The following is a 17,305-nucleotide window of genomic DNA, read 5'->3' as shown; positions in this document are numbered from 1 at the left end:
CTTAAACATGACTGACTTCTGAGAACCAAATCTTATAGTCTGCTTTAAAGCAGTGTACAGTCAACCATTTCAGATTTCAGACAATCTTCTGAAGAGATGTTTTAAAATTGGTGTTTTAAAATCTGCTTTCTTCTAAGCCCTCTGGCAGAGCTGGTGGTTTGGAGAGTTGAGAATTTTATATTTTACAGATGTACCACTTTATATCCTAAGGGCGCAAAATCATGTTAATCAGATTTGGCCAGAGGAAGCTGGAGGGAAAGGTAAAGTCGCATTTGGATGTACTCATGCAACACATGAGAATTCTGTTATTCATAAATAACATTTGGATCTGTTGTGTAATGAAGAAAACTCTATAGTTTACTTAGGGAGACCTGGAGATGTATATGAAAAGAGTGGTATTTGGATTTGCTGAGGATTATTTAGAACTGTTACTGCTTTTAAGAGATTAGGGTCACTCCTGTTGGGCACAGTGTGAACTCATTAAACAAACAAAATAAACCTTTCTGTCCCTCTCACCCCAGTTGGTGGCAAGGTTGTTTTTGACACTGGTGGGATTTCTTGTTTAAATCTATATCATAGTTATACAGTACAGCCACTAGATGGTATTACTGAAGAGCAGTGAGTGTTATTCCTTGAAAACATAGGGAGGTCTTTTGGAGAACTGCCAGCCCCTCTGCTGGGCAGAAGCTCTGCAATTAATGGTTTATCCCTGGGCAGTCCTAGTAACATCGGAATATCCATGGAGCAGATTTGCTTAATGGCTGACAAAGATCATCTCCAGAATCTAGCCTCAAAAGATACTGGCAAGCTAGTTTTCCTTAATTGATGCTGTACAGATTCTCTGGATAGTCTTTTATTTTTAAAGAAGATAAATAAATGCTGGCAAGATCATTGCAGACAAATGGTAAGTTGAATGTTTGTTCAGAATACGTATCCTTGTGGTGTGAAATCTGGTAAAAATGAATTTGTCATGGTTTTAACTTGGGACTGCATTGCACCTCCTCCTCCAAGTTTCAGCATTGCTTTTCACTTTCCCCTTTGATAGTTGGGGGTGGTTTTGTTGTTGAAAACTTAGGTTCTGTTGTGTTAACTCTTGACTTTCATAGGTTTCATGTGAAGTTGGAATATCACTCAGAAATATATTGACACCTCTTTTCTATGGGTGAAAAGAAAAGCCAACCAGGTTATGCTGAAATTGTTTGCTGTTGGTAATTTTAGGTAATTGGAGAATCCACAATAAATATTGTGGATTCATGGAATGTGGATTTATGGAAGCAAATGCTTTCGGACAGCTCCAAAAGCTGCGTTCCTTCTTGTCCCCTACCTCCGCAATGAATTATATTACAGGAAAAAAAATCCTCTCTCAAAGACACTCCATGTGAATTGTCCCTTTAAGAATGCTTCATTATAATTCTAAACTAGGATTTTATCATGAGTTTCATTGCATTGTCACTTAGCTTTGGCTACAGATGCCCTAAACAGTTTAATTTCTATTTTAATTCCTTGAATCCACCCTTCTTCCCTCCCTGTGGGGAATGGGTAGAGGTATGTGCTTTTTATCTGAAATGAAAATGGAAAGTGTTGTGGAAACTATTCAAAACAAATTCAACAGCCTGATGAAAATAGAGTTGAAGTTTATTGTCTTGAAAATGTAATTAAACTGGACATGTATTTTTATAAAAAGAATTTTACGATGAAGTCTGTTCACTATAATTGCTTTTGAGCGGTCTCTTTTTTTTTTTTTTCCCTTTCTTTCTTTTCCCCTTCTCAAAGCATCAACCTGTAGGAAGTGGCTTTCTTGCCCATGTGCTGAGTTAGCACGTGGGTATTTAAGGAAAAAAATCAACCTCGCTGCTGTTTTACTTTAATACGCTTGGCCAGAAACTGTAGCAGCTTGAGAATTGCTTCAGAAGCAATGAAACCTTTCAGGGGAGGAGTAGGTGGACAGCTGGGGATAGAAATCTCTGTAGCTGGCCTGGGGGTGAATTAGTTACTGGCATCCAGGTTTATGCTAAACTGAAAGCTGGGCAACCTTTTTATGAGCAAAGTTAAAAACGGATTTTGAATGTGAAAGAGTAGTAAGCTAAAAACCACCTCCTTCTACCACTTTTTAAATTAAAAAAATATATATATATTTTTATACCTTCTTCCCCCTGTTAGAATTAAGGTATCTCTATTTTTCTCATGAATTTTGGCAGCTAACTTTCATTATGAAAAGATCTGTTGCATAGTTTATTACTGCCTCTGCTTAAAGATTCTTTTTTTTTTTAAAAAAAGCAAAAACCATGGCAGCACGCTATTTCAGGGTGTTTACCGGATGTCTTGGTGGTACCGCTTGAATGGCTTATGTATTTCAGTAGCACTAAAACTTATAGCAGGCTCACTGTTCAGTTAATGTTTATGAATTTGAAAACTATCTTGGATGTACTTGGTAATACTGCTTAATAATAGTATTAACATCAATAAATTGCATATCAGTGGCTGTAAAAGTCACCACAAAAGTTGAAAATACATGCACCAGCAATTAAGGTGCATGTCTATGTGATGTAGTTTTTCAGAAGTTGCTTTATAATTTGAAATGTCATGTGCTGACGAAGAGAAAACATTTCCTTTACATATTTTCAGATCATGATCAGAAGCATTTTCTTATTTTTGGATCGTACATATGTACTTCAAAATTCAATGCTTCCTTCTATATGGTAGGTATCCATGTAAGTATTCCTCGAACCTTTCAAGTTTGAACATGCTGTTACATTTGTAAAGGTCAACAAATTTTGCCATTGTATTCGATCTGTGTAATAGGTATTTAAAATTTTGTGTTGATTATGGAAATACACTTGTCAGCATATGCATGTGTAGTTCCCTTCTTCCTCAGGAATATTTGTTGTAAAGTGAGGGCAGAAGAAGATAAAGGTCTGTGAACATACGCCTAAAAGCCAAGGCATATATATAGCTGTAGTTGTCACAGCCTGGGTGAGGCAGGCTGTGTGAGGGACCTCCTCGGGCTGCCACCTCTGCACCTTAACCCTGCGCCAAGTGTTTCTTCAGGTGCTCCAGGTTTTGACAAAATTCAACACTCAACTTCTTGCTCTGTGGTTTTGGGTGTTTTTTTTTTGGGGGGGGGGGGTGTTTTGTTTTGTTTTTAAATAAGTCAGATACACTGACAAGGGGCAGATCATCTTTCCAGCACTGGCCTTTTCAGATTCGAGACCTGTGGCTTCAGGGCGTTGAGGTGAAAGCCAGCTCGCTGAGATGCTGCTGTACTTGCAGCACACTGCGCTCGCAACTTCGGGCATTTAGTTTTTCACCATCCCTCCCAAGGGGCTTTTTGTGTCATCACCTAAGCAAACAAATCCATGCTTTGCCAAAAATTTCTGGTATTGGTACTCTGTCTAAAGCAAAAAAACAGATGTAAACTACTAAGGTAAGAACGTGCCTTTTCCCTGCCTGGCTGGCTTTTGTGCTCTCAGGAGATTCCCAGGCTGTCTGAGGAACCTGGCATCCTCGCTCGTCCTGTGGATGTCTTCCTGACCTCCGCAGTAGTTTTCCTCCAACTCTTTGCATTAGGCTTCCCTTTACAGAATGTCATTGAAGAGGTCTGTTCATACTTTGTGTCTTTTTTTCTCATGCTGGGAAAATTTCCTCTACTGAAATCCTGATGCATGGGAATATGTTGGAGAGAACAAGTTCTATCTAACATTCTTCTGTTTTCCTTGGCCAAGACAATGTTTAATAATTACCTTCTTTGTGGCATAGAGGCACCATTCCTTAGCATCTTAGTATGAACCAAGGATCTGATACAGGTGATCATAAGGTCCTAAGCACATAATTTGCATATTAAAAAGTTTAAATACATTACACAAATTTATAAATTACAAAACAAAAGTTATAAATTACACATAAATTGACTGATCCAGGAAATCTTATGTTAAGGTGTTATGTTCAGATTTTTTTATTGTAATCATGATAGTAATTTTCTTAATAAACACTGTTATGTCTATTATGAAATATGTACAGGGTGGTCACAGTTCTCAGCTGAAGCGTATGCGTCTGCTAGCATGTGGCCTGGTATTTTTATGGTAATTCTTGTTATAGTTTTCTTTGTGGACAGCATCAAAGAGTCTATACACACCATTAATATATTGTCATAATATATACAATGTATTGTATAATATGTATATACTATATATATTCCATATGTATATAATTTTTCTCAAACTGAGATGCAGACTATTGAAAAGAATCAACAGCGTGATTATTGATTTTCAATATTCGCACAGGGATATGGGGCTAGAGCTGTTTAGAAATCATGTCATTAGTGACAAGCAAGTTCAAAACAAGACTATTGATGGAATCCTCCTGCTGATTGAACGAGAACGGAATGGTGAAGCTGTGGACAGAAGTTTGCTGCGGAGTTTATTGAGCATGCTGTCTGATCTGCAGGTGAGTACAGCAAACTTTACTACTAATGGCTGTGTTCAGAAACAGAGCTTGGACTTCCCTAATTTGTGTGTCGTGCAGAAATAATTTTATTCTTCTAGTAACTGTGCTTCAAAATCTATTAGTCTGGTTGCCTTTTCTTTACTTGATGCACGTTCTTTCATTCTCTGTTCATAAAAGAGACTTCTTTGCCTGTTTTTTCTTAAGTGGCATAGTGGCCTACAGACTCTTAAATAATAGCTTTGCAAGTCTTTTAGTATGTGTAATATTTTGTCTGTTTTAATCACTGGTTTTCTAATCCTAGTGCTAGTTAAATGAAGCAACAAAAAAAAAAAAAAGACCACCTCTGTCACTGTAAAGAGGCTTTTTGGAGTCCAGATCCTGGTTCCGTATCACAAAAATATCACTGCATTGGCAACTTCTTAGCAGAAATGCCAAGGACAGAATGAGGGGCAAAGTTAAGGCCAACATTTTCAAATAGATAAGGTTAATATGTAACTTATTGGAACTTTCTGTTAGCATAGATACTAAGTAACCAAATGGAATAAAAAAAAATAAAATGTTGTACTTCTGACTCTGGCGGGTGGTGTTCTCTGGTCAACATTGCAGCTTTGTGTAATGTGCAATAAAAGTTAGGAGCTGTCTTTCATTGTTACAAACTGTTGAGGTTGCTCTGTTCCCAAGTGGTGTACAGTGTTATGAAACTGGCTGAAGATTTAAAAAAGAGTTTGAAGATGAAAACTGCATAAAATAGTCCTTTTTGGTCAGGCAGCTTGCCTCCTTTTCTGCCTTTCATGTTAACCCTCCTGACTTTCATCCATAACTTTGTCTAATGTACCAGAAAAATTAATTACTGATTCTTCTATTCAAGAGAGAAGGCAGACTTCTGTCAATGATTTTTCAGACCACATAACCACATAATTGTCTGCTTTTTCCCATTGTTATTTGCTAGGTTTCTCTAAGTACGTCAGCTTTTTCTAGGTGTTGACTTCTTGGTATTTTATATTTTTGTTTTAGCAAAGTACTCTGCTACCTAAAGATAAACATTCGCCTTTATTGGTTCCTTCTTACAGAATTGGATTTAAGTCTGCATTCTCCTTCATTGGCTCAAAAGTTTTCACTAGGGAAACTAACCGAGTCTAATATGTTCTTTTCAAATATCTGTCACTTCATTGAGATAGAGATGTGCTCATGATCCTGTAATTATACACCAGGATTTCCACTTCTCCCTCTTTCAACAGAGGTTAGCTTCTGGAGAAAGATTAATTAATTAAGCAAGTCTTATATTTCATTTGAAAACAATTAATCTCCTACTCATTCCTGATTTTTAGGCAATTATGCAATTCAGGCCTAGCTGCTGAAAGTTGATTCCTGCTTGCATAAATCCTATTCTATAGCTGTTTCCTATTGTACATGTTTTATGCAGAAAATAATTCCATATACTGTTATGTTAATGTTTTTCCGGTTATTCTGAAGGAAAGGAAGGTAAGAAATGAAATCTAGTATTTGATTGTGTTGAACATGGAGCTAGTGTAAAGAGAAGGCTAAAACAAAGAGTTGATGTCTACTTGTGAATGCTGATTAGTGAACTATTATGCTATGACTGCTTGTCAAGCCAGAGGCTTCGTATTGAAGTTTGCATTGAAAAAAAAAATCAAGCTTTTAAAAGTCCTGAAGAGAAAAAAAAAATGGTCAGAACATAATGAGTTTTACAGCTCTGCTATGCGTTTTGGAAGAAATATTTTTGTCTATTCTTCCATCACACTCAAGGAATCTTTCTTTTTTCTTTTTACTAACTGTCCCTCTGTTTACATGTTATTTCCTAGCTACCTTCTCCAGACTATTTCAACTATTTTATTTAGTTGTCCTTTCTAAGTTACCTCCTTTCTATACTAAACTGTTAATCTTTATGCAGAAAATTTTCAGTATCTGTGATTGTTGATGGTTGCCTTTTTTACTCACCTTATTCCTTTCCTGGAGAAAGAGAGTTCACTTTATTTGGTATAATTTGTTTTGTCTTGGCCATTGAGATAAACCTGGCAGATCAGAATGGAATGGAATAGAATTGTCCTGGTTGGAAGGGACCTTTCAGATCATCAAGTCCAACCGTCAAGGCTGACAAAAATCGTCACTAAACCATGTCTCTAAGCACTACATCTACCCATCTTTTAAATACCACCAGGGATGGTGACTCCACCACTTCCCTGGGCAGCCCATTTCAATGCTTAATAACCCTTTCAGGGTAAAAGATTTTCCCAATATCCAATATAAACCTCCTTTGGGGCAACTTGAGGCATTTCCTCTTGTCCTATCACTTGTTACTTGGGAGAAGAGACCGATCCCCGTCTCTCTACAACCTCCTTTCAACCTTCTGAAGATGCATTACTGAGTGTATTATTATTTTACTGATGGGAATGTTTTGCTAGTTGGAAGTATTTTATTACTTTTTTTGCCACAGACGTATCAGTGGGAGTCTTGAGCTGGACATTGCTGTACTGTGATGTTGACTACTGGTGTTGGTCTGTGTGCCTTAAACAGAAGCCTGACAATTTGAGTACTGATGACTGAAACATGCTATTGCTGCACTGGGAGGTCAGCTCTGATCTCAGCCTTTCTAAAACCAGTGGGCAAACAGAGAATTTTCGTGTTAGTGTAATGTTACTCTGACACTTTTCATCATTATGTGTGTTCTTGAAATTTTACTTGTCCTCTATGCCTGACAACCAAAATATGCCACCTTTACTGGCAGCTTAATGTAAGTAACTAAATTAATTTTTGAACAGGTTTACAAGGAATCATTTGAACAGAGGTTTCTGGAAGAGACAAATTGCTTATATGCTGCAGAAGGCCAAAGATTAATGCAAGAAAGAGAGGTATGTGCGTGCTGTAGATGATTGCTTTTATGTTAGTTTTATCTGCTATGGGATTACGTGGGAACTTGTGGTAGTGCCGTGTTGTATTAGTGTTCAATCCAGTTCACTGGTACCCAGGTGCACACATACACAGTCACGTGTTTTGATGGGGACCGCACAGTATTGTATCAAAGGGAAGAGAAGACTCCAGATTGCCTTGGTGCTTGAAATATATAATTAAGTGTGGAGAAACCCAGTGACATTTTGTGTAGCTAAAGTCACACTACCAGAAAGTCATTTCCACAAAAAGCTTAAAAGGTGTGCCATCGATACTCTTTTTGCCCATGAGCTGTAAAATATCCACTGGCATCATTTTACTATGTGGTTAATACCTGAGTAAAGAGTTTACTTTTTTACTATTTTGTTGTATTTATTTATTTATTTTCCTCATTAGTTAAATAGACTTAAGACATCTTTGTTTTCTGTCCTCCTGAGATAAAATTATGCTCTGCAGTGGGCAGCCTGCAAATGTGGTTATCTCTGAAAACGTATGTGTTTCGTAGTGCTCTAAAATACAGAAGACGACCTTTATTAATTCCATTTTAACATTGAGTCACTACAAACATTTTGAAAACGCTTGTTTACATTGGACTGAGGCGAATCCTTACATCTAATCCTGCTCCATTCACCTCATTCCCTGGTGTTCCACTGGGACCGAGGTGAAAAACTTTGACACAGATTTTGAGACCAGGAGTCTTACTGCTTTAATATGGTGGAAAGCTGTGGAAAAATACAAAACAACTAAGGCCATAATTTACACAGTATATACATGTACATACTTATGCATATGCACATAATGCATACCTATATATGCATCTACATGCATATGTATGTGTGTGCATACATGTAAGTATATACCTGTAATGCATAATTGGTTTCATCATTGGAAGCCTTAGTTTACCTGTGTTGTAATTAATATGTGCTAAATGTGTTAACAACTCTCTATAGGGACAGATACTCCACTGGAGAAACTGACATTGAAATAATAGAACTATATGGTTCACACCAACTGAAAATCTGCTCCGTGATACTTTAAGGGCTACCTTAGCTCAGAAAGGTTTTGAGAAAAAATTTAATTCCCCTGAAAAGTCCTCAGATTTCTGTTTTTCTCTTCCTTTCTGCCAGAAGCAGTTATAATACTTTTAATATAAAGTATCATTGATTAATAAAAATATAGATTAATTAATGTAATGATTATTACTTAATGTAACAACATTCTCGTGCGATCATCCTTCCAATTTGTATTCTCTTTAAATTTATGGTTTAAAATAATTGTCGTGGGATGAGATTATCTGCCTTTCATACCTTTGCACTTGAACTTGACATTCTCTTGTCTGGCTAGGTCCCAGAATATCTTCATCATGTTAATAAACGTTTGGAAGAAGAAGGAGACAGAGTAATAACGTATTTAGACCACAGCACACAGTGAGTACAAATTTTGTCCTTCTTAGCATATAAGTCAACCATCTTTCATGTGTGATTATCCGTGTCACACAGATTTTCTGCTGTATCTTAGAGATATTATCTTGTTGGCAGTGCTTGTGATATAGCTTGGTTTTTTCAAGAGTTTATTTTTATCAAAACTGATTTCTTTAAAAAGAAAATATACTTTGAGTAAGAGGGGAGAAATTTGTCTAGAAAGGTTTATCAGTGTATACTGAAGTTAACAAAACTTATATAAGAACTCAAATTTGCATTATCAAAGTAGCAGCTGGTTTTAGCTATTCATGTACTGATGACAACATTAACCACAAATCGCTTGAGGGAAAGAAAGACTCATTAGGCAAGAAAAGAAAAGGTTAAATTGTGGCATAGGATAGAGGACATGAACATCACTCATGAGCAGTCCGGTATGTGAACTTAACAGTAGGTCAGCTTTGGTGCAGCTGCTGCCAATGTATCGTGCAAGGTACCTTGTCCTTTTTTCCCTTGGGTGTTGAGTAATAATGTGTGTTTTTCTGGGGTAAGAATGTGCATTCAGGAAGTACTGCAGAGTCACTGACACACTATAAATCCATATATAATTTGTCCTGCAGTAAGCTGTTGCATTTTTGTTAATAAAGAACTTAACAATCAATAAAGAAGATATTTTTATTTTTCTGGATGACATGTTGGCATTTCGCTGGGTCTTAAAAGGATAACTGAATAAGAAGCATCTTTTAAACTTATTTTCTTCAGACATATTATATATATATATATGCACTCACACTCATGTTTTGTGTGTCATGATACATATTTGAATTTGAATCTTCTTCCTGTAAATGCTGATTGCAGGGCAACTAGATTTTTCTGGCAAAATTACTCACACTAGAATGTATGGAACTATTTCTATGTATAAAGTTAAAGCATATACATATTTATTTACTGTTTAAGTTAAAAAAATATGTTGATATATTTTCAGTCTAGATATACATCAAGTCCTTTCTTTGAATCTTGTCCTTAATTAAGGGCTTAGAAACCTACTTTTAGAAGAATTCACACTAATTTCCTTCTTTTGCATTAAGAAACAGTAGTTCTTAAAATTGGTGCCCTTGAGTTGTCCTCAGGTCACACTGTCTCTCCAGGTGTGCATGAAAAGAGCAAAAAGCATGTTAAATTTAGTTACTGGGTTTGCTCTTGAGATGAAAATGATACTTCCAGGACAAAATGGTCATGGGAAACACCATCCAAAATACTTAAAACCAGATTTATGCAACACATGGAGTGTGTGGTGTTGCAGCCCATAGAGGGATTTATTCAGCCCATCAGTACATGCCTCTTTCTGGACAGCTGACCAGACTAAACATGTCTCCTGGTTGGTCAGTAGATGACTTTGAGGCCATACAGAAGGTATGTATATATGTATATACCTTCAGGCTCATTCGTCAGCTAGCAGCAAGATAAATACTCATGCTGTCTGCTTGTTAGGAAATAGTGCTCTGCCTCGGTCTCAAGCAGACAAATTGTTCTTATTTATTTCCCTTGCAAGCAGAATAGGTCTTCTGGGGCAAAGGATGGTATTTTATACAACCTTAACTCCTACTGTTGGAGACAGTCAGCAGCTGTGGGTAGCAGTAGTTGGAAATTTCAGGAAATAGGGAAGTAACCATAAAAATGGCTGGATGTGTTAAGACCAAGGGTCTGTTAACTGATATTTCATGTTTGCCTACAACCACTGAAGGGAAGGAATAGAGTGAGTATATGTGATGCCCTGATACTCTCCTACTATCTGCCTGTTTTCAGCTCAGGGTATTTGCTGAACCTGTTGTGGTTTATCTGTTTGGATACCTTTCAAATACTTGCACTGTCTCACTGGGATTCACATAAGTTTTTCCATCTGTGCCAGCTTTTGGCAAAGCGTTCCACCAGTGCACTAGCCAGCACATGATAAATAGGCTCCTTTTGTTTAAGTCAGGCTCCCAACACCATCACTGATGATCCCAGCTTTTGCATTGGAAGGGAGAGCGATCAGTCGGTTCCCTTCCACATTTTCCCTGCCTGTCAATGTACTATAACCCTGCTAAGTCATCTCTTTCCTGGAAAGAAGAGCCCTAACACATGCAGTTATTTTTCTTGTAGCTGCTGCTGCATACTTCGGTCATCCCTGTTCCCTTCTCTGAACATTTCCGAATTCTAATTTAATCTTTGGAGATGAAGGAACTAAAACTGTGTATTGTATGGAAGTTCAGGCAAATCGTTGTTGGGGTGGTTGGGGAGAGGTGGTGCAAAGGCAGGGACATTAAGTGGATGTTGCTACATAAATGGCTTCCATCAATCTGAGTCCAGCACCTCTCTTCTAGAAGACCTAAATTAAGGGTCTGTGAACTAGTTTTATAAAATTTTCTTGTCTTTTATTGTTGTATGGTAGAGAATGGAAGAAGCTTAAATGCTGGAATTAGTTATCCCTTTGCACTTCAGGTATTTCTTTCTTCTTTTAGGCTGTAGAGGTTGGAAAGGAAAGCTTACCATTATTTTTAAGTTCTGTCTAAAGTGAATGTATCAAACAAATATTTCAGTAATAGTAAAAAGTAGGGAAAATTCAAGGACAAATTTAAAATGTTTTGCAAATTTGAGTCTTGCAGTTCTAGCTCAATTTATGCTTGTGTAGGCATATAACACAATTATATGAAAAGTTTGAGTTTTGAACATCACCAGCATGTATTGTGTTGTTTTGGAGTTCAACCTCTTGGAGGTTTTTGTTTTGTTTTCTTTGTTTGCTTGTTTGTTTCCAAGAAAATGTCAATTTGACTTTTTTTTTCCAGAAGCGTTTTTGTATTGATTTTTTGGTACCTAAGCTTTTATCTTCTACTGTGTAAGACCTTGCTTTTTAGTATTCAAACCTGAATTTCTTTTTCAATTACATACATACATGGTTTATTGTTTTCTTTCGTGACTTATATCACATGTGACATTTTTGTCTTAATTTATAGTCTCTGTTTTAAGTAGAAAATTGTTGATTTTTTTGTATTATAATGAAAGTTTTTCACAAATGCACTCTGACAGGAGGCAATTCCCATATCCTCTAATGCTTCTAATATACTTTTCTTGCCTTATTTAGGAAACCACTGATTGCATGTGTGGAGAAACAGCTACTAGGAGAACACTTAGCAGCTATTTTGCAAAAAGGTATTTTTTATTTTTTTTTTACTTAATGTAATCTCTGCAACAGATTCTCGGACTCTGCAATAACTAGAGGCTCCACAGATTTCATTTAAGGAGGTATATTAACCATGGAAAAAATTTCCACAGATACAGAAAACTAACCCTATAACTCTGTTGTATGCACTGTGACAAATAAATTTTATATGGGGAAGCAAATATCTAAAATATAATTCCATATTTGTAAAAGTTGCTTAACCCTGTAAATGTTTCAGGTATGAGCTGCTGTCTTCTTAGGAAGTCCTTATTCAGATCTTAGTGACTTCAAATCACCATTTCTTTGTTCTTCTTAACTTTTAATCCTTCTCTTTTTCACTGAATTTCTGGGTTTGGTAAGTACTCCCTGATGTTTTAATACTTCAAATGATCTTTTCCTTTTCTTGCAGTAGCGTTATTTTTGGTTTTAGATTTTCTAGCAAATTATTCTTAAATATTTGTTTCCTTTACTGCTGCAAAACAGATGTCCCTAGTAGTCTAGGATCTTCATGCTCCATCACGTCCACGCTGTTAATTCCTTTGGGTTGTTATACATACCCTTTTCACTTCTTTCTTCTTCCCCTTTTAAGATAGACATATGCTCACAGTTTTTTCTCAAGTACTCTGGGAATAGGTTATTTTACTGTTTTCAGCTATGTTTATAAAAATAAGCTCCATCTTAGCTGTTCTTAAGCTTATCATAAACAGAAGGTAATAATTTTTTTTTGTTGATGTACATAATATTTGCTTGCTGTTTAATGCAAGTATTATTTTTAAGTAACTTCTCCAGTGACACACTTGTTTATCATTTGGCTTAACCAAAAAGCACGTGGTCTTGTTTTAACTTGAACTTTTCCTTGGTTTATACTGTATATGTACCATCCACATAAATATGGATATGGAGACACTTGTATGTTTTTCTGGTTACTATGTTTTAGGACTGTAGTAGTGTTGGATCAGCTTTTGCATTCTATGTCTGCACTTAAAAAAAAAAAAAAAAAAATAAGTCTAACATCACCTGACTTGCATAACTTCCTGCATTCATTTGATCCAGGGCACGTTGTAATTCACTTATAACATCCTAGTATTCCGTGCAAGTAGAAGATGATACTGTCTTTTGTAAGTTTTCTTCCTTAAGAGAAGGCATGTGATGTAGTCAGTTTGATACAGGGGGGGAAAAGCTTACAAATGCAGGGTATGTATAAGAAACTTTTTTTCTTGTAATATTACAACTGCCATTGACTAGATACTGGTTTTTTCATTGTGAGGATAATAAAATTTTTCAAGGCTGTGGCAGTGCTTTATGGAGGTTGTGTGAAGCCTTGCGTCAGAGGACTTTCCTGTATGTCTTTTTCAGTTGTCAAGTATGTGACAAAGTATTTATTTCAATCACAGAGTTTATATGCCAGAGCAAGGTTGAACTTTATCATCTAGTTTATTACAAAGCAGTTAGTGTGTTGGTGTCTTTAAATGGACAGGAAGTGATGCTTGGATGTGATGGAATGGGCATTTCTTAATTCCCTGTTCAATGCCAAAAGAACATCAGTCACATGTATTCAAGACTTTGTAATCTGTCCTCTATATACTTTTAAAGTATGCTCATTCTTCTCATATCTCACTGTGGGCAAAAGTTTACTTGGCATCGTTCTTGAACATTGGTTGCCTTTCTGAACATTTAAGTGTTCAGAAACATACAGTGAAAGTATTTTTAAGATGAAGGAAATAGTAGAAAATGGGATAATTTGGTAGTGATTGAAAATTCTTTGTAATCAAATACCATTTTAAAATTGGAATTAAGTATATTTTGTGAAGCAGGACAGTTATACAATGTCAGCTACACTGATGATGTGAATTGTCAACCTTTGTGAAAACAAGCTTTCTGGATTTTAAAAATGCCATAAGTCTTTGATGCTCCCCTCCCTTATTACTAAAAGCTCTGTTACCAACACCAGACAATGTGTCTCTGAATGCACTGGGGCTACATCATATTCTCAAATACAAGAAGGTGTATGTAGTTGTTATACTTCCTGTTTTGCCTTGAGCTTCACTTCCCCATTCATTAGTCCAAATCCTAGTCTCACGTAGGGTGAATTAATAAGGGCAAAAGTTGCCTGGAAGGAATTTGTAGTCTTGTGTTATTCCATTGGTATGAGCATGGAGAACTCATAGCACATTCTTAATCTAAAAACATGGCTCTCAATGCTATGCAGAAAAAGCCTTGCACAGTATTTATCTTTACTTTAAATTTGGGGCAGTTTACTTAGCTTACTGTTTTCTGACATTCTTTAGAGGTTCTATGAGATCTTGTGATAAAACTGTACCCTTCAAATCAAGCATTGTTCATAAACATTCTGCAAGAGGTTTATAGTAATCATTTCGGGAAAGTACTTCAGTTGAAATAGTTTTAAAATATTACACCATAAATCATTTCAGCCAGTTTAAAGAAGACATGTTAACCCTGAGTGTGTCACTTGCTTTCAGAAATTTAGTCTTAAAAAGTTCATACTTTTTAAGCACACTGGAGGGTCTTGTCTTTTGATGTATTTCATAGACATTTTTCTAATATCCTTCTAACTGTATTTATTGAGCTGTACTCAAATTTTCTCTTTCTTCTAATTTTATTTTTTCAGGACTTGACAACCTACTTGATGAAAATAGAATATCAGATTTGACACAGACGTACCAGCTGTTCAGCCGGGTAAAAGGTGGGCAGCAGATCCTTTTGCAACATTGGAGTGAATACATCAAGGTATTTCAAAGATCTCTTATTAATATCAAAATTTATGCTGTCATCATGTACTTCTTCTGTCAAAACCAAGAATAATATGTAGGTGTATGCATCAAAATTCTGTTTAAAGCAAATATGAGGAGGGATGTTAATGCTTTCCTCATGCCAATAACAGTCACATGATGAGAAACAGCAACACTGAAGTTTTGGTTTTAAATTCCTACTTGGAAATTGCTTTCCTTATAGGTTTGGATATTATACAAGAGATTATTTTGGTTTGACTTGCTTTTAAATAGAGCCACGTGCACATGTGTTTAGAGTATGCTGGATTGTATTACATTTTGTGTTTTGCTGCAAATACACTCAACTGTTTACATATCTGCAAAGTCGGTGGAACATCAGAATGTAGCTATTCTAGTGCAGGTTAACAGGGCCAGGTGTAACCAACCCGCAGCAACGCTGATGAATGTTAAAGCTATTTTGAATGGAATGCTCCTCTTGAAAATAATCCATCATCAAAGTCATATTTAGATGCTTCAGGTTTGTTTTGCTAGGCATAATGTGCATGTAGTACGCTGCCCCAGAGAACTTGTGCTCCAGTGCTCTTGCAAGATGAAAGCAGGAAAGTTTCACAGAAGGTATTTCTTTCTGGAGTTGATAATTCCCCATGTGGTAGTTCTCCCCTGGAATCACCCATGCACTCATCAACCTTGAGGACTAAGTGCACAACATCAGTTCATTTCAGAGGTGTCTTTCCTGCACCCCTGTGTCTGGAGCTCTGGGTGGCACACTAGCACACAGCCCACGTGAGTGGGACATAGTCTCCCCTCTGCCCCCACAACCAAGGTGGAGTTTGGTCTGCACGGTGTCATCCAGTGTCGCCATATGCAGCTTGTGGATACATAAGCAGCTGGGCCAATTGAACAGCTTGCCGTGGCCGAGAAGGAATAATCTTTCATCTCCCTTGCTCCTGTATCATGATCCTGGCTTAACCCTTGCACTGCCTGGCACTCCACAGACTCTTTTGTGATCTGTTTAACGCAGTACCTGACCAAGGTTGTTTTATGCCAGGGTTAGTGAGCTAGAATGGCTCACAGAAAAGTCTTGATGCTGGCCCAAGGAAAGAAGCAGGAGTTCAGGACAGATAGGAAAATAAGGGAAGGTGAATCAGAAACTCACCTTTAACAGCAGCAAGTTAAGTTCGTTTGTCATACCCTATGTATTGCAGAATCAGACTTTGTATGGCTTTGTTTTTTAATTTAAACCATTTTCTATAGTGTGAGTAAATCTCCTCCTTTCAAACATTCTGTATGACAGAATGCTTTAAAGTGAGGCTTCAAGAACTTTTATCTTGTGAGCCAGTGTAAAAAAAAAAAAAGCACAGTGTGCTGAGTTACTGGTGTGAAAGTCTGTGCTCTACTTTAGTCACCTTTTTATGATTTCAGAGGTGCCACTTAACTTTCTGTATCTTGGTTTGCCATTTGTAGAATGGAGAGAATGCCCTGCAATTTATTAACGTAACTGATAGAGACTATGAGATGTCCAAATGCTGTTAATGAAGGGGAAATTAAGCTAAGTGTAAGATATGGTGGACTAGATGATCTTCAGAGGTCCCTTTTAAACCAAACCATTCTGTGATATACCTATTGAATATAAGGAGCTTGTGCAGCCTTGTGTTTGTCCTGCTTCACTCTGAAATGTTACTTGAGAAAGATCACAGTGGATAATCAGATATTGAAGTGGAAATTCTGAGGTTTGGGAGGAATTTCCCCATCTCTCTTTGACTGTTGTTGTGGTTAACATACTTCAGTTGATGAAAATATGCTGATTGAATATTGTTCTGCTGCTACTGTGCAGATGTTCTCTTTCTCACCTTGGAAAAGTGGTCATTCTGTCTAGGGCACTGATCAGTGTTACTAAGCAATTGTAAATTGTCCAGTAAGCTAAAATCCTCCCTTACAGGGTATTTTGGTTCACTAGACAAATGGTATTGTGTCTCTGACTTTTAAGATAATAAATGTAGGAGCAAGAAAAGAAAGTCAGGTCTGTGGCTGCTTGTTGCCAATGGGAAAGTTTTTGGGTTTGTTTTTTTTTTATTGCAAGTCAGCTAGGTTTTTTTTCTTTTAAGCCCTTGCTGAAAGAGAAATCTTGGAGTGATGAGCAGCAGTTGCATTTTTGCCACCTGTTCCATCAAAAGAGCTCTCTAGTGGATTTAAGGAAAATAGCGCTAAGTTTTCCATTACACTTAACATTTCTGAGACAGTATCCATATAATTTCTTTTACTTGAATCATGTAGTTCTGTATCTAACTGTAAACTTGCACATTTTACAGTCATGTCTGCTGTGTATTTTTTTTTTTTAGATTTGTCTTAAATGTGTATAATCTTTAAATCAAACACTAATGTTCGAAATCCATTAATGTGTGTCTGGGTTTTTATTTTAAATTTCAATGCATCTCATTTTTTTGAAAACTTGAAGTCACATAAGTAGCTCTGTAAAAAAAAATAAATTATTCTTTCTAATTATAAATTTTATAAGGGTGAATGTGTCTGTTGGGGGAGATAGGTAGCACTCTAAAGTATTTTATTATCAAAAAGTGTTTGTTTTACAG

General features: G+C 36.6%; 1 protein-coding gene across 1 annotated transcript in view; it reads left to right on the top strand.

Annotated features, from left to right (window-relative positions):
- The window catches only part of CUL4A (cullin 4A), a 40,223-nt gene that overhangs the window by 6,901 nt on the left and 16,017 nt on the right, over positions 1-17,305 (top strand). Inside the window, exons 4-10 of the mRNA XM_074159985.1 lie at positions 835-904; positions 2,626-2,699; positions 4,281-4,443; positions 7,224-7,313; positions 8,695-8,777; positions 11,890-11,957; positions 14,597-14,715. Coding sequence (XP_074016086.1) covers positions 835-904; positions 2,626-2,699; positions 4,281-4,443; positions 7,224-7,313; positions 8,695-8,777; positions 11,890-11,957; positions 14,597-14,715 — 667 coding nt within the window. The remainder of the gene's footprint in view (positions 1-834; positions 905-2,625; positions 2,700-4,280; positions 4,444-7,223; positions 7,314-8,694; positions 8,778-11,889; positions 11,958-14,596; positions 14,716-17,305) is intronic.

The sequence above is a fragment of the Numenius arquata genome, chromosome 1 (genome assembly GCF_964106895.1).
Source record: "Numenius arquata chromosome 1, bNumArq3.hap1.1, whole genome shotgun sequence".
In the NCBI taxonomy this organism is placed as follows: domain Eukaryota; kingdom Metazoa; phylum Chordata; class Aves; order Charadriiformes; family Scolopacidae; genus Numenius; species Numenius arquata.
The sequence above is the reverse complement of the archived record's forward strand: the minus strand, read 5'-3'. Positions and strand labels throughout refer to the sequence as shown.